This window comes from Ixodes scapularis, unplaced genomic scaffold (genome assembly GCF_016920785.2).
Source record: "Ixodes scapularis isolate PalLabHiFi unplaced genomic scaffold, ASM1692078v2 PGA_scaffold7__128_contigs__length_106722199, whole genome shotgun sequence".
Taxonomy (NCBI): domain Eukaryota; kingdom Metazoa; phylum Arthropoda; class Arachnida; order Ixodida; family Ixodidae; genus Ixodes; species Ixodes scapularis.
This window is the reverse complement of record NW_024609882.1, coordinates 54,270,026-54,293,051: the sequence shown is the minus strand read 5'-3', so window position 1 is coordinate 54,293,051 and position 23,026 is coordinate 54,270,026. Positions and strand designations below refer to the sequence as shown.

General features: G+C 47.3%; 1 protein-coding gene across 5 annotated transcripts in view; it reads right to left on the bottom strand.

Moving 5' to 3' along the window:
• LOC115328303 (high-affinity choline transporter 1) overlaps positions 1-23,026 on the bottom strand; it is a 70,551-nt gene that overhangs the window by 27,403 nt on the left and 20,122 nt on the right. For 4 of the 5 annotated variants that reach the window (XM_040218592.3, XM_040218571.2, XM_040218584.1 and 1 more), the window contains 3 exons: positions 18,271-18,426; positions 16,249-16,397; positions 4,188-4,340 (listed from right to left, as the gene is read on the bottom strand). In XM_040218592.3, the coding sequence (XP_040074526.1) occupies positions 4,188-4,340; positions 16,249-16,397; positions 18,271-18,426 (458 nt within the window). Of the gene's footprint in view, positions 1-4,187; positions 4,341-16,248; positions 16,398-18,270; positions 18,427-20,316; positions 20,399-23,026 lie in introns of those variants that run through there. The other variant, XM_040218589.1, reaches the window with a different exon arrangement.

The window sequence follows — 23,026 nt, the reverse complement described above, 5'->3', positions numbered from 1 at the left end:
TTTGCCTTGCTTTTATAACCGAAACCAGAGCAGCGAGATAATTGCCTTGCGTACTCCAAAATGACGCAAGCAATAAGTTTCAACAGGTCGAGTACGTCACCGCGGATGTAGGCAAAACTGTGCACTGTTTAAACGCTTGCAGTATACACGAGTGCTACCAGAAAAACGACGTCAACAGAGAAGGAGCTCGCGATTTTAGCATAATGCAGTGCCTAGGGCTCGTGAATTTTCAATGTGGCTATATAGAAATATTAAAAAAAAACAAAAAAAAAACGCATCAGCGCCACATTAATGATCACGAATAACACCGGTCACAAACTCCCAAGCCTCACCGCTTCGCTCGACACCAACACGACATACGACAACAATCTGCATCAAAACGCCCCAAAAGTGAAGGCGTCTGCTCCCGTACGCGTACTACAACTAGCGGAAGTGAAGTGTTGGGCGGATGTCCTTCACAATAATATATATAAAAAATGCCTTGCGCAAGTATAATTTCCATTGATTATTGAATACGTACTGATAAAATCCCAATCATTTGTTTTTCTATCTGATTCAAGCGAGTCGGAATGCTCATAACACTGGTCGAGCATGAAAATAACAAAAATTTGAACTTTTTCATGGCCGGTTTAAGATTTATTGTTAGTACATCGTTGTTTTTCGCAAAGGACTAATTTTACAGATTTTGCCCCCATACTTTTTAAATGCAAACAGTTCTTACATACGGCTGTCCATTTTGCCGTGTTTTGTGGCTTCTTCTATAAATCGGTAACGGTCAGCGACCAAAGAGCTCACCCGTACATGTCAAGCATATATACGCCGCGGGGAGAGTCCGTTGTTAGTAGGAAGTGTCGGGCGTAGTGTCGGTGTTGTGTTTATGTATGTGTCGCTGCTGTGTCCTACGTGGTGCTCGTGTTGTCTGTGATGTATGTAGAGTAGCAGTCTACTCGTGATAGTTCCCAGCGTATTAACCGACTCCTGCTTTTTTTTTCATTGGTTGCTAGAAATCGCACTAGGTGGCGCAAGTTACCGCCCGATTACAAGAGTTCGCTTGAGCTATTTATCCATGTAAGTTCAATATTCGTTTTTTTGTTTTTGTTTTTGTTTTTGTTTTTGTTTTTGTCTATCGGTTTTGTCGTAGCTGCCGACGCCACCGACCGCCGACGATGTACGTAGGTACCTTTGCACGTAGCTACGTCCGCCGCTCGGAGACTGTTTTCTGTGCATAAAAGACATCGAACGAGAACGAACGCGTCCTGTATGCTTTCAGTTCGGCTGAAAGGCGCGGCTGGCTGGGCTCGTCCCTCGCCTGTTCTAGGCTGCTGGCCGCCATGTTTCATAAGGAACACGTTGAACCGTGCTTCTCGGAAGGCAAACACGGTGTAGCGTGTTAACTTTACACAGCACCTCATGTGTAGACGAAAAACACAGATGGCTCCGTGTAAAACGAACACGTTTCGACGCGTCCGCTATGGGACAACGGTTTACACGTCTGGGCGTGTTATTTTTGCTAACAGTGTAGTAGTAAACTCAATGTTGTCCGAGATGGGGGTTAGGCAGGTGGGCCTGCCGTCCTCTTCTTCCTCAGGCGGCGGCCAGGCCCTTCGTTTTGGCGGCGACTTCGGCCATCTGGACGACCCGGAGTTGGATATCCGGGTCTGAGTTAAGCAGTGCAGCCTCCCACTGGTCTGGAGTGGTGATGGGAAGTGGAGGTTTTGGCGGGATGCGTTTTTAAGTACTTATCAGGGGGCACGTCCACATGATGTGTTGAAGATCGACCCTACCTGCGCATAACTTTCAATCGGCTGTCCATAGCCCAGGATACAGGTCACTGGGTTTGGGAAAGTGTGCGTTTGTAAAAGGCGCCCGGTAACTGATTGCGTTTTACCTAAAGCTTTAATGAGAGGCGGGGTAATGCCTAATGCCATGTTGGTAGTATTGTAAGATTTCCTTGTAGGACACCATACGGTCCTTACCTGAACGACGAAGAGTCTTGAGCTGCTCATGATGAGAGGGTATCGTGCGGCCGCGGATGGCGAGTTCTCGGGTCGCACTGAGGACCTTTGTTTCTCGGAAACCGGAGTGCGCCGCTGCCCAAACGAGTTGTGTCCATCTGCGCCGGGTTTTGGGTACCTTCGCCAAACGTTTTAGGGCATCGGGCGTAATGCGCCCTTTCGCGAAATTTCCTATGGCTCTATTTCAGACGCTGAATGAAATTGGCCGCGGATGAGGAATACGCCAAGGCAATTGCGACCACCTCCCCGACCTCCGGCGAGGTTGTAATGACTGAGTTTGCAGCGTTTCTTTGATTTTGTTGATCAAGTACGGCCACTGCTATGGTGTCTAGATTATTATACTCGGCCGCGTCTACATGGGCCACGTCTTTAGGATATGCGAAGCGTATGTGTATGGCTCTGACTCTTTCCTGTCTGCGCCCTTGGTTGTGCAGAAGGTGGGTGTTCTCTGAGCTTTCTGAGCTCTGTGGGAATGCCCTGCTTTTGTCCCAATTGGCTGTTGCATGCAAACCCGAGTGATTGGAGAATGCACTGTCCACTCGAGTCTCCGAAAGTTTCTCCAGTTGGGAAATTCTTTTAGCTGCTCTGATCTCGTCAAGAGTATTGTGTATGCTGAGAGCCTCAAAAGTTTCTCCTGCGGTGTCGCTTGTAGGCTCTCTTGATCATCAGGTTAATTTTGGTACGTTCATCACTTTTTAGTTACAGGAATGGGGTAGCGTAGACTATTATATTTATGATGAAAGCCTGTACCAGTCCGAGTAGATTAGTTGTTTTCATGCCGTGGTATCTGTTGGTGATTTGGTATAAAATGTGCTTGGCGTATTTTCATACCAGAACACCCTGACCGGCGATTTCTTGATATGGTCCCATTGTGACCGTACCGAGCGTTGGTGTCACCACCTTCCGCTGATGGAACCCCTCTAGCATCAGACAAAAGATGTCAAATCCGAATGATGTCACCAGCTTTTTTCTAGCTAGAAGCTTAATTTGCCATTACAAACAACTTTATATTGAAAAAAAAATTGGTCATGAAAACACATAAAGGTGGTCGCACTTATGGCTATTCATTTGGTCTCTTGTTGGCATTCGTTGACTGCGTTTTGCTCGTGCTTGCTTCCTGTCCTGTTTTTGGCCCCTTGCCTCCAAGTCTGAAATCGGTATAGCTTCACCCTGGATTGTGACGATCCCTACGTAGTTCCGTAGATTGTTCTGGTGACAAATATTTCCGAAGGTTGAAAAAAGTATTTGAGATACTGACTACAATATAATGAAAAATGTAATTAAGATAGAGTAGCAAATACTCTGGACAAAATGAATGTGCGAACTACCGAAAATGCACTAAAAAGTATTTGAAATACAGTATATTGAGAAGAGTACTTAAGAAAGGCAGAAGTTTGCTTGTGCTGAGTCCAGCTGGGTTATCTCCAGTACACGGTCGAGGAACACTCAGAGCCCCACTGTTGTTTTGTAGCTTGTTTTGAGTCCTCGTTGTTTCCCTCCGGGATGCGGCCTACGAACACTCGCAGTTCCGCTTATGTTTCTTAGCTTCCGCAGCGTCCAGGTTGGTTTTCTTTCCTTTATTTCCCGGGTGCTCCTCGCCCGGCTGCCGAACGTCCACCTTCGACCACCCACGTCCTATCTCTGCTTCCTCTCCATAGCCACTGCATTTCTTTTCTTTTGCCGAAAAATTCCTCAGCTCCCCCAAGGTCAGAGCCAGCCGACATCGAAAGTCCAGCGGCTCCTCTACCGGTTCCCATGGGATAGCGCTCGCAAGACTCCCTGAAAGCAGGTTCGCGCTCTTTCCCCTTCAAACCAATCCGCCACGACGCTATGCTGTGTGAACAGGTCCTCATACCGCTACGCTCAAGCCTGTAAACAGTGTGACCGGGATGATGGCAGTTTTATCAAACATGTGAGCAGGTTTCAACTGGCCCGCCACATCCATATGCGGTTTGAACAAGTCCGCATATTGCTACACTCAAACCTATGAACAGTTTGACTATATATGGCCGAATAACAGTTTGAACAAACCGGTGGGCAGTTTGGTTATAGTGCTAAACGAAGGCTCGAACCTGCTACCTGTATTGTTGAACGAGCAACGGTATGAACCGGTTTGAATTTCAAACCGTTCTGTTCTTTAGTAGGGTGTGATCTTGTCGAAAGAGAATTTACCTGCCAAGGCACGCCCCCGAAGACAATCATGAGGAAGCTGTCCACGTAGCTGGGGACTTGCCATGGAGCCATGGTTCCGAGCCACTGGTCAGGCGACAGGCTGCCCAGGGGCTTCACGTGATCGTTGCTCAGGGCAAATGGAAGGGTGACCCACTGGAAAGCGGCGAAAATGTTGATGGTAATCAAATTTCAAAAAACTTTCATAGTGCACCAAATAATAATATTTATCTTTATTGGCTCAGGAGAGCCACGGCACCACAGAAAGGCAACAGCACGTACCACAGAGGCCCGTGGTGCCGGGTCTAATGATGGCGATTATGTGGTGATACAGTATGCAAAAGTGATGGTGATTAGCATATTATATGCTGAAATTTCCTTTCCTATGTTGAAAAAGAAATGGACGTTGAGTAATAAAAGAGATGAGGAAGAAGAAGTTTGGATCGAGGGTCCGGCAGCGTGGAACGTACATATGACGTAAATGCTGTAAAAGAAACATAGTTTATTTATACAAAAGCACAACCAGGCGCCTCAGTCTAGCGTTGCACATCTTGGAGCCGAAACCAGGGATTAACTCAGTTGACAATGTTTTGATTATCGGACTGACGAGCCGAGGCTCATCGAGCAACCTAACGGAAACTTACTAGTTTTCAAAAGGCAAGAACTTCTTGAACGACTGACATCTCTCGATAAACATCAATCAACGACAAAGAACGTTAACGCAGCGCTTCACTTAGCACTGAGAAAATCTTTTACACAACTGGAGATTTACATTTCACAATGAATAGAACGTCAAAACAAGACTATGCCCAGAAACAAAGCAACGGACATTTTGAGTGACATGGATTCAACATTTTTGGATCAAACGTAAATCACGAAACTGAATTAAATGACAGAGCATTTAGGTAGAATATGAAGATTCGGCTGCCCACTTTAGACACAGATATAGAAGCTCTAGTTCCAGACAAGGACATCGACGAAGAATATACACGAAGCCTCGTGTACAGCGACCATCACAATCCATCTCATCAGACTGAATCTCTTGCACCAAGTAAAGTAAGGATGCAAGAAAAGAACTAATGAATCATATTCGAGAATCACGCAAACAAGGACATATGACATAGAAAACACAAACAGAAATATCGAGAGCGAAACGATGTAAATCAGCATGGCTTCAAAGAACGAGAACACACCTGCTTTAGATGGCAACGCTGTGTTTGCCATGAACGAATTAGAATGTAAAGCGACCACATCGAAACACGACAACGAAAACACAGAAATTGCTCATATTGCTAGTGATGTGATTGCTGCGCCAATCGCGCCAAACTGCGCTAAGGGGCTAACCCTGCTCCATCCTGCTACATTTTGCCGAAATATAGGCAATCTGCGCCAAGCCTGCGCAAAAAAAAAAAAAAGAAACAATTTCGGTTGCCTTTGGAAACCGAAGCTAAACTGAGGACCATACTTGAGCGTGTATGTGTTATGTGGCGCAAGTGGCCGTCCCACAAAAAGCACCATGCATCAATTGCCTACCCGGTCTTGCATGGATTTCCAGCCATCTCGCGTTTCGCGCTCTCGTCGCCTGGTCGGTCTTGTCCAACGCCTTTTGTTAAAATATTTTTAACGATAGACGCAGGTGTGTGAGGACGCTCCGACGCTAGCGTGTTGGATACCAGCCATGCCCTCATGCAATGAAACGAAACCACGTTTTTGAGCGGCAGAATTACTTTGTGAGCTGAAGCACTCGCCTCTGAAAGCAACGGCCGTGGGAAAATTATGTTTGGTCCCTGCCTTCTAGTCACCAGAGTCGCTCGACGTCAGGTGTTACCGTGCCCACGTCGCTATAGATATAGCGCTTTCTAAATTGAAACTAAGTACCGCCGCATGTTTCTCAACATTTCTATTCTTGTTTAAATCATCCCACTTTAACTCAAAGACTGCGGTGTCGAAGTATGGATTACCTAGGTTTCCCACGGTGGGCTTTCTTTCGAGATGAACCCTTGTACATGAAAAATCTGCCGCGAAAGAAAGTTGGTGAAGAGAAGTGAGCTTAAGCAAATAAGGCAATTTCCGCACGCTGAATCCCCACAGCGCGCGTGTTAGTCTCGAGTTCATTCGTTGCACAAAGCGCTCCAAGAACTTTTCGACTCTGGCTCGCAATGTCCTGCATCAATGCGCTTAGGTAGTTTTTTTTTTTTTTTTTGTGTGCTTATCTTGTACCTTCTTTGGCGGCTTCGCAAGCACACGCCGCTGGACCGTTTTTTGTCATATGCTTGACAGTTACATTTTGCATACGATTTTGGGAATTAGTTGGCAACAGAGCCGAGTGGCACGGTTTCGGTCTCGATCGAACAGTTGTCCCGCTCGCTCGACGAAGTACGCGTAACTGCAAACCTGCCGAAGTTGCCCTTACATGAATGCAAACATGATAGCACGACAGAGGCACCAGCCGGGACGCTTGGAATCCACTGTTTCACGTTTGCTTACTTTTGACGAAACTCTGGCACGTCGGTAGCCAGTAAAACGGTGGAAATCGTTTTTTTAGAATTGCTCGGCAATGCATACAACACTGTATACTTGTGAGATGTCTCAGCAGTAAAAACACAAGTAGCAAGTTACATCACAACACGTCACATCAGAACATAACACAGCACAAAGTGCCGGTTGTTTGTACAGCGCTTAAAACGACTATTGTTTTATTTGTGAGAATACCTGCTCCAAAAGGCAAATTTGAAGCTCCGAAACACTGCCTTGGCTGCTCCAAAAGTCACTTTTCCTGCTCCAAAACACTGTTTTAATTGCTCCAAAATCTACCTTTGCTGCTCCGAAACACAGTCTGGGTTGCTCCAGAGGCCACATTTTCTGCTCCAAAAAGCTGTTTTGGCTGCTCCTAAAGGTGCTCGAAAATGGCTGTGGCCAATCATATCACTGTATTGCGCACAATCATCGTAAACCAAAAAAATGCCCTTCCTTGGAGCTTTACTTGAACCACAAGACTTTATCAACAAAAACAAAATGTCCGAATTTAACTTTGAACACAACAGACTTGGCAAACAGGTTAACTTGGCGAGTTGGTATGTATTTATGATGGAACAGCGCGAATTTTACAATGACAGAGGAAGAAACAGAACAGGACGAGCGTGGTCCTGTCCACTTCCTGTCTCTGTCCTCGTAAAATTCGCGCTGTTCCATGATGAATATAATGAGATGCTTAGCCATGATACTCAACGAGTGACGAAAACGTTTTACCCCAAGTAAGGTCAAGCGGCCACGCCTCACGACAGAGTTTATAAAAAGCTGCAACAAGAGGAGGTTCACCTCTAATCTGTCGTCGAAGTCAACAGCGAGAAACGGAAGCGGAAAAAAATGAAGGAGATTTAGAAGTTACAGCCAGCGAAATTAACAAAAGTTAACAATGATTTTGACAAAAATTGAAAAGCAACAACTCAACATACACATGAAATATAAGAAAAAACTCGATAATTTTTTTTTAATATTTCATGTGTATGTTTATGTGTAGCACGAGATTGTTGAAATTCCTTCGACGCGTTGAAAAAAAGAAGGAAGTTGAGTAGTAAGAGAGAGAGAGAGAGAACACATCTTTATTGACCATCAGTTCAGGGTGTCAAAGTGGTGTCTAGGAGGACGCCATTCAGAAGGGTGAGGATAGGTGGATTATGGGAAATTGGTGGCGTCTTTCGATGGCCCTCAGCTTCTCCTCGATCGTTGTGATGCGGTGAAGAAGGGCGTCGAAGATGGCGGGTACGTGTTGGTGATTTGTGGGAGAGAGCCACTCTTTCCTTATCGTAGGCCGGAGCCCGGGAGGGAGCTTGGAAAGTGTAGAGAGGATGGATGGTTGTGCATGGGAGGCATTGCCAGTAGGTGTGCGTGTTGTTTGGGTAGGCAGTGCAGAAGGGACACTTAGCTGTGCCCTGATCACCTTGGAAGAGATGAGTATAGTGTGGGGAGGATAGCGTGTGGGTCTGTGCTCGGCGTAGAGTGCTGGCCTGTTGTCGGGAGGGTGTGGGAGGCGGGGGTACGAAGGCGAGTCTCGATTCGCGGAGTTGCGGAGTGTGTCAGAGCGCTGTTGGTATGTTTCATTGCACTGGACCATATGACGTAGGCCAGTAGATCGCAGGTACCGGAGTGGAAGTCACTCCAGAAAGTGAATGTGCTCGTTCATTGCCTGGGATTAGAGCGTAACTAGGGATCCAGTAGATGTAGAAGCCAAAAGGGGGGGGGGGGGGGGGGGGTTGTGGGCGGCTCGAAGCTCGCGCGATATGTAGTTAGGGAGGAGGTTGTACTGAAATATGCTGACTGCCTTTTGGGAACCTGTCAGAACAGTGATGGAGGTGTGTCCCTCGTGGGGTTTGGCGACGCCATGGTGAATGGCGGAGCACACCGCCTGAGTCTTCAAGAGGTCTGCCGAAGGCGATTCGGTGTGTTCGCCTGAGCATTGTTTGGTCTGGGGACAGTGAATTGAGGTGCGGTCGAATTTTATGCTACGGTCGTAGCTGGCGTCTGTGTAGTAGATGAGGCACCGCTGTGCCTGAAGTGTGGCGAGTTTTGGGGATATGAGTTTGGCTCTGTGCTTGCGGCGTTCCGATTTACTGTCGGGATTCATGTGTTTGGGTATGGGGAGCGTGGTTATTTGGGGCACGGTATCCCAGGGCGGCGTTTGTTTCGATGGGAGGGAAGTGCATGGTGTTGTAACCGAGGGAGTGGAGAATGTAGAAACCCTGCAGGGGCGTGGTTAGCTGTTGCTGTTGACCCAGTCGGTGCAAGTCGACTCGCTCCTCGAGTGTGTTGAAGGGTTCCATCTGTTGTAGGTGCTCAAGGGGAGCGTACTGTTGAACGCCAAGAGCAAGGCGGGTGTGTTTGCGGAGCTGTGTCTGGAGGTGTTTAGTTGACGGTTAGTCACCGGGGTGTAGGGGATATGGTAGAGTACAAGAGAGTAGATGAGAGCTTCGATGGCTCGTCTCATGTCGCTGTCTTTGAGGCCTTTGTGGCGGCAAGAAACACGGCCGAGGATGTGTCTGATTCGATTTATCTGTTTGGAGAGGGTCTGAATGGTGACATCGTTTGCACTGTTGTTTTGGATGGTGGGGCCTAAAAGCTTGATGTGCGGGCGTTGGGGTATGGGAGTGCCGTCGAGGTGGACGGTGATCAGCGGCCTCTCGGGATTGGTTTTGCATTTGAAGATGACGAGGAGTTAAGATTTAGATGGAGGAATGGCCATACCTATACTAATGGCATACCGTGCGACTGTGTCGCAGGCGTGTTGCAGTGTTTCTTCCTACTGGCCTGGGGAGCCGGTGTTGGTCCATAAGGTAACGTCATCGGCGTAGATGGACAATTTGAGGTGGGGGATGGCGTCGAGTTGTGCGGGAAGTTTGGTCATGGCAAGATTGAAAAGGGTGGTAGAAAGGATGGAGCCTTGTGGTACTAATTGGTGAAACGGAAAAGGTGTGTAGATGTATCCAGGAATTTTAAAGGCTTCCGTGCAGTTCGATAGAAAGTTGCGGATGTAGTTGTAAATTCGAGGGCCGCACTGCGTTTCTCTGAGGGTACTGAGTATGTAGTCATGCGAGACGTTATCAAAGGCTTTGTAGATGTCCAGGCTTAGGAGTGAGCGGAGTTGGGTGGTGCTTTTGTCTTGGAAGAAGTCATTGTATAGCCGAAGGAGACGCAGTAAGAGAGGTGATGAAGAAGAAATGAGGTTGAAGGCTCTGGCAGCGTGGAACGCAAACAAGAATGTAAATATTGTATATAAAACATCGTTTATTTACAGAAAATCACGACCAGTGTATGTACAAGTGCATTAGGCCTAGGAGTGGTCTTTGCAACGCTTGTCTTCGCGGGCCCACCGAGGGTTGCTGAGTTTGTCAACAAGATTGGCAATCAAAATAAGAATTTTCTTTCGACGAAAAACAATCTTGAACTTTACGCCTACACCCCCGAATCGCTGGCTCCCGCTCCACTGGCAACAACGAGCAGGGGCGCAATAATGTATTCTAAGAGCAGACGATGCTCTTAGACGATGCTCCCAGTGACTTCTCAGTTTCCGACCGAGAAGTGTCAGCGACGGAAGTGAGTCCGAGCAGTTCCAAACGAACGCTCGCTCTTAGCGTTCCATCGTGCTAGAAAACTGTTTTTACCGTGGTAGCAAACAAAACCTTCCATACCCTTTTGCTTCTGAAGCGGCATGTGGGTCCACATGTCGGCGGATCGCGAGTACAGCCGCCACGGCTCGTTCCCTGGCACGCTGTTCCGGTGGACCAAATGCGAAGGGTTTTTCATCTAGCATCTCGTGCTGAAAAACGTATAATTTGCTGGTCATTGGTTGACTCAGAGAAGCTTGAAAAATAGTAGTGCATTGTTTCTCACGGACGACGGCGACGGCCCTGTAACCGCCTCTGACACTGGGCGAAAGAGGCTCATGGTGCCCACGTGCTGATGTTTAGACATCTGACGTCCCAACAAGATGGCGGATCGATAAATTTTAAGGTTAGTTTCGGTTTTATTGTATATTTGCGATTAAAATTATTTAAAAAGTTTTGAAAACATTCACTTGCACCTCTAGGCTAAGTTTATTCTGTTCTTTCAGAAAATATGTTTTGTTTAAAACATTAAAATGGACGCCCCACATAACCTATGCACACATTTTTACTTATCCAAGCACTTGAGAGATTGATATAAATAATGACTCTTCACTCTCCGAAACGACGGTTTAATGTATTCTAAGTAATTTTAAACAATCGCACCTTAAATATTGCATTTCATAACTTATAAAACTTTAAAAATAAGATCGCTGCCAATTTAAAAAAATCAGTAAATATTGCCAGACAATCTCCCTCTTTCTCCCATAACACAAAAAAAAAACAAACAAAGAGAGTGATTTTCTTTGCATCGCATACTCAGCATTATGTTAACAAGGTAGACGAGAGCTTTTCTCAAAACTTTGCTTCAAAGTCAGATTTAAAATTTTATTATTTTATTATTTGGAGCACTATATTTTCTTTGTTTGTTCAAAACTTAAAATAAAGCTTCCGTTATTTTAATATTAAGTAAGACTAATAATGAAAAGAAAAATTAAATGCCTTGGCGATATTTATTCCTTAATTGTCTAAATAAGTAGCTGACCTATGGCTCTAAGAGCTGATCCTATAATCTCCAAGAACAGTGGGAAAAGTTTGACAAGGCTACTTCAGCGTATGCATTTGCAAGAAAACCAAAGAAAAAATACGTTTTTAGTTATTGCAGCAGATGAGCGCCGTGGGAGCGGAGACTTAAACGGCCCGGAACCGCAGCGGCACGAAGCCTAGGAACCGTCTCTGTCTAGTATGATGGTCGCGTCCAAAAAGTAGTCCTTCGATTTTCGTCTGATGGAGTCACAGAAGTGTCATACTGTCCGCGACCGCAATCTTGGCGGTGCCAAAGCAGCGGTGATAGATGTGACAGACACCTGCTTTGGTGAATGTCGCTCTTTAGCTTGACTCTCCACCGAAGCATCATCAGCCAAGGGTTGGGGCATTGCGACGACAACGACATCCGTGATATTGCGTGTTTTTTTTCTAGAACTTCTGTTTCCTACCACCAGGATCGCGACATCTGACAGCAATACACATTTGTGACGTCATTTATTGCTACTCGGGGGCCACGTTTGATGCATCGGGCGCTCTTGAAACACACAAGTGGGAGACGCATTCTAGGCGGCGAATGGACCTTTCCACACGAAAACGCTATGGAGGGGAGGGATAAAGATCTGCTCACTGGTGGCAATCGCCTGTCCCGCTTCATCGGGACAAACAAGTTCGAAGCAAATAGAGGATCTATCATCGTCGTCGCAGTAGGTACTTTTCCGAGAAGAGTTTTGCATACGCCCTGTCTCGCGGGCTCAATGAGTTTACTCTGCTTTCCTTCTACCTCAGCTGATCACGTGACCTGAAAATCCCTCCCTTCCCATAGTTTTTCGAATTCGAGAAATCTGTACGTATGAGACGTGGAAAAAGCCGTAGGCCTTTATTGTTTGTCACTGGGTTACATCTAGAAACGTATCATGCCGCTCGTAGGGTACAAAGCCTATTCTAAAGCTACGTTAATAGCACCAAAACACTGTGGTGTTTTTCATACAAATAACTAAGATGTTTGCTAGCGCTGCCTCCAAGTTGCCCTCGGTGAGTTTGCGCATGCCTCGAGCATTTCTTGGAAAAGCCCAATTTCCGCGATGACGCTTGCCGCTATCCGCAGACTCGAATTTTCTTACGACTATTTTGTCCGTTACGGAAAATAAATAACTAAATAGAATCACTCGCTAGTTGGTAACAAATTAATGCGTTAATAAGATTCGATACGGTTCTACCAAAAACGAACCTAATGCTACAGTGAATTGCAAAATCTAACGAACGTTAGTTTTTTTTTTACTTTGGATTTTAATATTTCGCAGCCACGAGCCGCGGTTACGAGCTTCGACGGCAATTAAGCGGTTAAAGATCGATTTCATATTATTGTTACCCTTTGTTTTTCAAATTTAAAGTATACAGCGATGTCCCGATGGCGCGTTCGACCTCTCAAAGTGACCAACAACGTGACTAATGTTGTTTAGATCTAAGGAGAAACGAGTGATGTAATTTGGTGGAAAACAGCGTAAAATGGCACCGAATTTATTTTACTCGTTAATCGTGTCAAATCTTAGGGAGTGCGTTATAGACCATTTCAATTCAAGTCCAACCGCAGTTGACGCGACGATTGTATTGAGCCGATCGTAAAGCGTCAAAAGTGCATCATCATGGCGGTTATCGGTTTTGTGCCTTGTGATTCATCGACTCAACCGATCACGCATACTGAATGCAATGCGATCCCGCTCTTTTTCTTTTTTGGTTTGTGTTTTGTTTAGTCGGTCCCGGCAAACCCACAAAGACAACACGCATTGTGACAATGCAGATTTGGCACCCTTTGATTCGCCAGATCAAATCGTAGCATCTGCTAAGGTCGGAATTAATCTAAACAAAATTAATATAACGCGTTACACACAAAAAAAATGTATGAAAGATGTTTTTAATTTCTGTAACGACGATTTAGAGCGCAGCTCTTGAGGAGAAGGGGAAAGTACTGAGGGGAGGGTGTGTCCCTCTTCCCTCCTCCATACCCTCTCCTCCTTCCCTTCTCCTCCTTTCATGCGCAAAACGCGCGTCCTCACGCGACGTTTCGGCGCAGTGCCGAGACGTCACGTGATGTTTCGGTAGAAGTCACAGTGACGTTTCGGCAACGTCCCATAACGCACCTAGCGGTTACGCCCAGGCCGACGCCGACGGCGACGCCGCTCAAACCGGAACCGGGCGCCCAAGAGCTGCGCTCAGAAACGATAACGTCCTTAAAGGGATACTGAAGCGAAACTTGAAATACACCTATTATGGTCAGAAATAGGTTCAATATGATCAATGATATTCATAAATCATAATCGCGCGTTTGTATTTTGAACGGATGGCTATATTTTTCACCCTAATGAGCCCGATTGGGCGCGCGATCAAAAATCGGCCATCGGAGAGCGCGATGCGTCTTGGAATATTGGGCGCATTCGTGACGTCACTTGTGCCAGACGGGAAAGGCTACGGCGTGAATGTTGTGGTTACGAGCGTTGCCACTTGGTGGCGCGTCGACGATTGACGACCTGTGACAACGTGGCCGTTTGAGATGTGCAAGGGCTGCACGCACGCTGCACCACGGCAAGTCGGCAACCACGGGACCACGGCAGCACTGACAAAACCAGCTCCGAGGCCAGATTCTCAAAGCGAGCTCACGACGAAAAAAGTGCGCACGACAAATTTGAGAGAAAACCCGTACTCTCGAAACGAAATTGTCGTAACCTTTGCGCAGGTTACGACAGAATCCTACGACAGCTCCGAAGCTGTCTCACGCACTTTTTACGATCAAATCAACAAGGCCGACAGCGTCGCTCAGTTACTTGGTATCGGCCACCAACGGACATTTATTTTTCTACGTGCTCTTCTCGTGCGTCCCGACTTCAACCAGCAAGAAAAAAGGAAGGAGTACTTCAAAAAGACCACGACGATCAAGAACGCAGGATCCACAAACACACGAGAAGAGCTACAACGGCCACGATTTTGCCGACCGAGCGAGCTTGGCAGAATATAGTAGGCCTAGCAGCAACATCGACTCGGCGCACCGTTGCTCCGGCGGTCCTTGGCCAAGACCGTCTCTGTCCATGACCGGCTGGCCTGCTGAATGGAATATGCCCGCGCGACCCTTGTGGACCCTTACCGGATGAGTAGTTTGATCCCTGAACTAAATTTCAGAGGTCAATATTTTCCCCTTGTCATCTCGATCTCCACGTTTTCCGAGACAGCGGTGACGAACGCTGTCGTCGAAAAGGGACTCTCATTGATTCTATCTCCTTGTTTTGTGTGATATAGAGCTCGAATAAACGCCATACGGATTACCTTCGCAACTCGGTGTGTACACTCTGTTATTAGTATGTCATTTTTATTGACTCGACGCTACGTCACCGTCGAGCTATAGCAGTTTGTCGGAGCTACGCGATGTCGGTCTAACCTTTCTTTGCCGAGTGTCATGTCAGTATCGAGTCGCAATCGTAAAAGATCGGTCCAGAAGCGCTTACCGAAACGCGGTCTAACAGAGCGAATCCAGCACTTCGATCAAACGCGCGTGTCCGCTCCGAGTGTGAACAGGTATTTGCGTGGCTCTTGCTGACACCCTCGTAGTTCAAACATATCCTTTTTAACGTCGGCTCGCAGCTCGCGACTCGCAGCAACTAATACCGGCCGTGCCAGAAGCATGCTCGGGTCGTGTCGTGCTAGAGCCGCAACGAGAACGAGCTCACTGTGGCCAACTACGCTTTGGCTTTCTCCACCAAGGCTTTGCAAACGCGTTCAGGCCTAGGCGAATTCTGCCGGCACGCCGTATTGCCACAGAACGGCGCTGCTATTATGGCACAAGTGATGTCACCAGAACTTCCCCCCATCCACCAGATGAGAATTTGAAATCGTTTAATTATGATTAAAATTAGTTCTCCTGTGTTTTACAGCGCAATATTTATATTTCCGAGGTGGTGCCTGTCCCTAGCCCATATTTATGAAACAAAGATCGGCGCTAAAATTTCGTTTCACTACCCCTTTAAAGCGGTACGGAAACAAAAATTGAAATATTCAGATTTCGTTCGGAAATGAATCAAGCATGACGTATAATAACCGTAAATGATAATCGCGCGTTTGTATTTTGAACGATTGGCCATATTTTTCGTTCCAAACGGTGCACTCGAGCAAGCGCTCTAAGAGAAGCGAACGGAGAGCGCGATGCGTCATGGGATATCCGGCGCAAACAAAAACAGAAAGAACAGATTTCCCGCGTTCGTGGAGTAGCAAGGCAGGCGTGGTTATGAGCTTTGCCCTTGGTGGCGTTGTCAGCGTTGTGATGGTGTCAATAGCGTCAGCGCGTTACAACCGAGCCGCTCGAAGTGCCCGTGGGGTGACGAGCATGTGGCTGGCCCAAGGAGCACGTAGCTTCCACAACACTGTCAGCTTAGGGCTGAACGAGGTGGGGAAAGCAACTTTTGTTCGAGTTTTGAGCGACGTGCTAATCTTCTAGGGGGAGAATGGCTATGTCCGGTTGCACGAACGAGGGTCCGAGAAAGAGGGGAGTCCTTCCTCTCCGTCTTCTTGAACCGTTTGGTACAATGCGCGACTTGTGAGTTGAGGAGGGAAGCTAAGAAGGAAAATGTTGAAATACCAAAGAGCGGCGCTGCTCCGAAAGAAACTGCTACGTCACGACTACGTAGCAGTTTCCAGAACGTTGCTAGACTACCTCCCAAATAGGCTCCGCATGCATCCACCAGGTGCACATTGAAGATCCTTTATTTAGCTTTAAAATTAGTTTTCTTGTGCTTTTCAACGGAAGAGTGGTGTTTTGAGGTTAGGGTGCAACATGCAACACATTAAAGCCAGAAAATGAGCGCTGAAATTTCGTTTCCCTACCCCTTTAACAACGCCGCTGCTTCTAACATGTGACTTTCAAGAGTCGTTCTTACCAGTCCGAAGGACATGATGAGTAGTTGGAGGACGTCGGTGTACGTGATGGAGTAGAGGCCTCCTACGCAGGTGTACAGCGCCACCACCGATGCCGCTACGCTCACGCAGGTCACGTAGCCAAGGCCCGTGATTACGCTCACCGTGGCGCCTGCAATTGATTTCGGTTGGCACGTTAAAAAGCGCGACGGAGCGCTCTTACCGCTCATTCACACTGGAAGCGGATCCGCGTTCACAAAGCGGTTGCGAACGCGGTTCTATAAAGATAAAGTACAATTGTACGTGCACCCGATGACATCAACTGCGCGTGCGATTGAACTGGATCTTCATACAACCGCGTTCGCAACCGCCTCTGGAACGCGGATCCGTTTCCTGTGTGAATGAGCGGTTATTCCGGGGGGATAGACGGAAAAAATATAGGACGTGAAGCTTGCATCCTGGAACAGAAGCCTGCCGTCTTTTTAGAGCGCGGCTCTTAGGCGCCCGTTTGCGGGTTGAGCGGCGTCGGCGTAACCGCGCCCACGAACAATGTCACGAGGGTCATCAGTGACATCACGAAGGTCACCAGTGACGTCACGAGGGTCACGAGTTACGTCAGGAGGGTCACCAGTGGCGTCACGAAGGTCATCAGTGACGTCACGAGGGTCACCAGTGACGTCATGATGGTGACGTGTGACATTACGAAGGTCACCAGTGACATCTCGAGGCAACAAATGACGTTACGATAGTCACCAGTGACGTCACAAGGGCCACATCTGATATCACAAGGATCATGTGTGACGTCACGAGAGCCACTATAGACGTCACGAGGGTCACCAGTGACGTCACAAGAGTTACATGTGATGTCACGAGGGTGACATGTGATGTCACGAGGGCGACGTGTTACGTTACGAGGGTCACGAGTGGAGTCACCCTCGTGAAAGTACACGCACATACCCTCCCCTCCTGCTCAAGAGCTGCGCTCTAATTCGGCATCACAGGGAATTGTAAACGACTTTTATTTTTTATCTCTGATAGCACGCAGGGCGTAGCCTAGTATGTTCACGATTTTCGGGTCGTTTTTCGGCGTTCTTATCGGCTGATGGCGCGACTTGACTTGACAGTATTCATGCGATAGGGAGTCGCCAGGCTCTGCATTTCTTAGACTCTCAGTGACTATTAACCGCATTTACGACGAAAGGCGTCACTAGGGTCGCGATTTGCGATTGGTCAAACGCTCACTATAACGTATTTATTCTTTTATTACCGCCGGAAATCAGCACAGCGTCACAGGGTCAAGTGTGACTACGTTGGTTTATGAATGGGATGAGTACGAGCTTGCATTGTTATTTTTAATTATAAAGAACACTACACCGACTTGACTTCCCAACGTCAACAATTTAATCGGACGTTTCGTCTCCCACGCACCAGCCATCATCGCTGCGTGCTCAGGGACACGAATGAAAATAGTACAGAGACCCGAAAGCTATTCAAGGACATCCATGAATGGGGCCTCGGTTGGCATGGCTGGAGGATGCGTCATTACGAATGCACCTGAAATATAAACACTTTCGGGGGCCCCACCTTTGTTCTCACGCCAAGGTCACTGTGCTCTGAAAAGCAAAGCTTTGACCCGTTTTCCAGCAGTGATCAACTAGTTCAGTTTTCGACCTCGTGGAATATGTGTCCCTTTGTACGTCCCTCTTGTTTACTTTGAGGGGCTGTTCCATTTTTGACCAGTCTCACCGACGCAGAATGAGTCACACTCCTGGCAGAATCCTGGTAGTTCACCAATACCTCCTCTAATAAAGCCGTGGTTCTGAATCTTAGCGCGGGGCCCAGACTGCACACGAGTGCTGGGTAAAAATCAGGATAGGGATCGTGTTGGCGGAACATCAGTTGCAGCCAAGCGCTGACGCGAACCGATGCCTGTGCCTCGCACTGGCACTGGCCTTCGGTATGTGACTTGGAAAATCTATCACCATGCCATCTAGAAGCTATTGAGTTCACCCGTCTGATGTGCACCGTAGAGAGACAAAGCCCACCTAACGCGTTCAAGATGGCGCCGCACCAGAAGAGTTCTCCGGCCAGGGCCGGAATGAATAGCACCGCCGTCATGCGGCTCCCGATGGCCTGCTCCAGGGGGTCCAAGAGGGTCACGTGGCCGGCACGCCACATACGACCCGAGAAGAGCGCTCCAACTGAAAGAGATCGACAGCTTTTGCTAGCCGCTATAAATACATTGCGGAAAATGCCGTAAAAAACTACCGCGGGGAAAAAAAAAAAAAGTTGACAAAACCAATATTTTGGTCGTGTTATTCTTTGTTCAGAAGTGAAGCTTGGCCGCGTTTTTTAAGGCATGATTATTCAAAACATACAGCGAAACAGACGGGATAGACTGACCTGACCTCAACACAGAAGTGGCGCCCCGTGAGTTCCTTTGTCGGCTAAAGAATTTGATTTTTTTTTTCCAGGACGACAGCATGGCCGATGATTGTGCGGGTTTCAGTGCACTCTAAGAAAAAATGGAGGAAAAAGGTAGCAACGTCCCGTCTTCCTCCCTTCTGCTAACGCGCCCCCAAGCGGATGCGAGAAACAGGGAGGAACGAAACGTTTTTCTCCTTCTTCAGGCAGACAGGGGAAAGCTTGCCCGCTCTCGACTCACCTTCTTTCGGGTTCGTTTTCTGAGCACGTCACGCACGTTGTTAATTATGTTGTTGGGTTGATAGAGCTTCAACGGCAACGAAGGCCGCATGTAATTTTGTCGTCTAGTCCAAACGTGCAGAACATTTCGGTTCCATTGACATTTTTACCACTAATTTTATCAAACGAGCAAACGAAGCCGCTAGAAATGGATACTGGGTAAGATGGGCCTTCTTGGATTGCGGGACCCACGCCGACCTACAGTAGCGGAACCACGCGAAACTGCGTTGACGTTTTCGACGTTATGAAAATCGCAGGAACTGCGTCCACGACAGGCAGGTTTTTGCTGCCGGCTGCCTGGGTGCCTTCCGCACTGAGTTCGGATCTGTTTTCCGATGCCGAGTGCCACTTGGCGTTCAACGTGGTTCTGTATTTCTGCGTGTCAGCAATATAGCAGCAACATCGTGATGGCAGTGTTGTGGGTTGTGAACAGAAGACTGGAATTATCGCCGATGCGACCGTATGTTCGCGTATCAGTGGTGTAACAACTGGATGAGATGACGCAAACTGTCGGGCATTAATGCCGCTGGTCGGGCCGTGATCGAAGGGGGCGGGGTGTCGCAGGCTGACATTCCGCTTTACATTGAAAAGTTTAAGATCACTTGAGGGATTAGGCACGTGCAATCGATCGACTTGCGGATAGTCATGTTGGAACGCTGGTCTGAACAGGGAGCTCCTATCGTACAGTGGCCAATTTAACTCGGAATTGTCTCGTCCCCAAGAGCGATTGCGCTATGGGGCAAGGACAACAGTACAAAATCGTGACGGAAAGTACGCATATTTACAGTGTGGAATTTTAGCATTAAAAAGAAATAGTACGTAAAATCGAAAAAAAAGGTACCCTTTATTGTCCTGTTTAAATATACTATGGTTCCTCCAAAAACTGCCCTTTAAGTGGCGCGCTGGGATGAGCGCTAGACGTTTTCGAGCTCGCCACGGCGTCGCCAAATACACTTAACACCTGCCGCAAGTCGCGGCTTTGACTGCATTCAGGTTGATCGAAAAACGCTTTCTCTGCCCGTGAAGCATCACTTCCAGCTGAGTGAAAGTCCGCTCTACAGAGACTAATTCAAGACGGCAATTGCAGCCAAATAGAAAAACAAACGCTACAAAAAAATACAGGCTACGAACGACGTGTTTTACGGGGAACCAAACTCATGGCTTCGAACCGCATTGGAGCGGCTTGATTTATTGGCTTTCAAGTAATTACGGCATGATCGAGCGTTTACTTTTTAATAAGAGATCCTTCCCCTGAGCCATTCGATATACTCTCAGAGGTAAGACATTGCTGGAAAAAAATGAGCATGCTGGGAATATTATTGTTGCTTAGGGAGTCACCGAGATATTCCGTACGTTCAAAACGGCCATTATAATAAATGTATGTTCACCTGATGCTTGCAGTATGCGGAATGTGTCTACATGTGTTATAGCAGAGGTCGCAGATCAAGGTTCCCGAAGATCCCGATGCGTAATGGTGACCTTAGGAAATAAAAATATTTTGTGTAGAGCATGAATTGGGCGGTACCTAGCGCCACCTAGCCTAGCTAGTTGCAGTTACTCTGCTTGACTCTGCTATCGATTTAACCATTCGAGCTACGCGCTCAACAGCGGCTTCAAGTTTGTTCTTTTGAGAACGGCTTCTGGTTTCGCGGATTGGTTTTCCATTCCTTCGTGATGTGCGGTTGGCGAAGGAATTGTGAGTCGAGGAACACCAAAGGTAAGACGTAAAGGGCGCGAAGTAACTGGGTTACTGTTTTCTGTTTAACATCGCAGTGCTGACGACAAGAAGACTGAGTAACTGCTTTCGAAACGGAAGTTTCTGTACCTTCGGGGAAATCTGGCTTCGAAAATAAACACAGCTCGCGGAAAGCTCGTGTTACGCTTTTATTTGCTGCTCCTCTCGTCCCGTTAAGCCTCAAGATCGATTTGCTCGATCCAGGGCCGCTATAATGAGATGCAGGCGACGTAGGAACTATTTGCTCGCCTGCTTCAGGGACGAGAGTTCCTCCCTTTTTAAAGGAACATAGGTTACAAAACCGTTCCTCCACTTATGGAGGACCGTCGATACCCTTAATTTTTCTAAGAGTGTGAGGTGTTATTGGCTTTGTGTGTTTCCTTTGTTTGATCGTGTATATAGGCTGCGCCTTGATGATTAAAACTTCAGTTGTAAGTTCACTGGTTGTTTGTCGCCTTTCTTCCGTCCAGTCTGTTTCGCGGCACGTTTTAAATAATAATTATTTGTCTTCGTCCATGCTATCTTTTCACGTTATTTTCCGTGATGCGCTGAAGCTAGACACGCGTGCGTTGCTGTACTCGAACAACCAGGGCCTTAGAGAAGAGACAGAGACAAGAGCAGAGATGGCAAGGGCCAGCACCTCCTATAGTACGTTTAAGCTTAAAGGGGCCCTGCAATCATATTTAAACGTCTAACTTTTTTTTTGCGGTTTCCACGTCTCTTGGGGTCCGGGCAAGTGAGCGGGCGACGAGACAGTAAGTAAATATCAGTGCGTCATATTTTAACCGGACGACGCGGAGACCTCCGGCACCTACGAGGGCGACCCGCGTTGCCGAAAGCGCGCGATTTGTGACTTCTTAGGTCCTGGACTTACTACTAATCAGAGCCGCTAAAAGCTGTTTTTTTTAGTCTAGATACAAAATATAAGTGTCACGAACGGTTTCAATTATGTATGAAAGTAGTTTTTTTCAGTATTTTAGATCAGAAAAGAAACAAGTGCAGTTTATAAACCACGGAAGCAAGAAATGACCCGTTCACATATACCCGCCACCAAGCGGCGGAAAAAACGACGCATACTAGAAAGGGCTAGTGGGAAGAAGCGCAGGATATTTCTTTCGGGTGTCCTGCCTCCACCAGGCGCTCGTTGCATTCCGTTGCGCTTTTGCTGCGTGTCCATGCTCGAAGTTCATGGGCCGGCAAAGTATTGTCGAAGGTAGCAAGCTTGTGCTAAAGGTGGAACAACTGGAACCCGCTCGTGGCATTTTTCTTTCTCGCGTATAGTAGCTATGAGCCGATAAAATGGGTGAGAGGAGGAGTCGACAGCGCGCTTAAACGTCAGAACGCCGAGCTCTAGGTCGAAATGTTAGTGGGTAGACCGAAATTTAATAGCTGCCATTGTCTCGACTGCACTTGTCGAACACGCTCGAACGCGGAACGCCGGCGACCAGCGTTTTTGCATTCGCATTCGAACGCGCTCGAAAGTGGAGGAGAGACAAGACGCAACCTTTGTTTTTAATGCATTCGTCGAACGCGTTAGAACGCGGAACGTCGGCGTTGGCCCTTTGGATTTCCAATTAAAACCCGCTCGACGAGTGCACTGGAGACAGGGGCAGCTAGCTTCTGGTCTACGGAACAATCATTCCAACCAGAACTCGGCGTTCTGCATTCCCCACGCGCTCTCGTCTCATACTTCTTCAGTTCCACTGTGCATAGTTTCAAACCAATGTGACGCTATCGGGAATACAAGCTCCCTGAGTCGGTGTGCCCTAACCCCAAAGCCTAAAATAAATTATCCCTTAGTACTCCCGCAGCTAACTGATACCGCCAGCAGCAGACGCGAGTATTACACTTTACAGCCACCGACCGGACCACATATTTCATTAATGTTTGGAGGTGGGTTGGTCGATGGTGCATACTAAACATATAGTTAAAAAAGCGCGAAAAAAATACAACATAAATACAAGTAGACGAAGGGACTCAGGCGCAGCGCTGTGACTGTGTTTAAGTCCTGCCTGAAGGAGCGTTTAGAACGTATAGTCAACAAGAAGTTGGGAAAATATTAACCCGCAAGCCGCATCTTTAACCGCATGCGGAAAACTCTTCTTTTTTTTCGACATATATTTTCCTTTAGAAATCCAGTATCAGTTCACAAATATTAACAGTCTGTCAAAAATTCAACGACACGCGGGATACTCTTTGGGGACGGGGGAAAAATAATATTATATTGAGGGAGCCTTCACAAAATTTAGCACAAAGACTAATTGTTTTCTCTTGTACAAAAGTTAGGACTGGGTGATTGCTTTCTATCGCATTCTCAGTGCTAATATAAAAAAAAATGGAAGATAATTTTTTCTTCAAACATT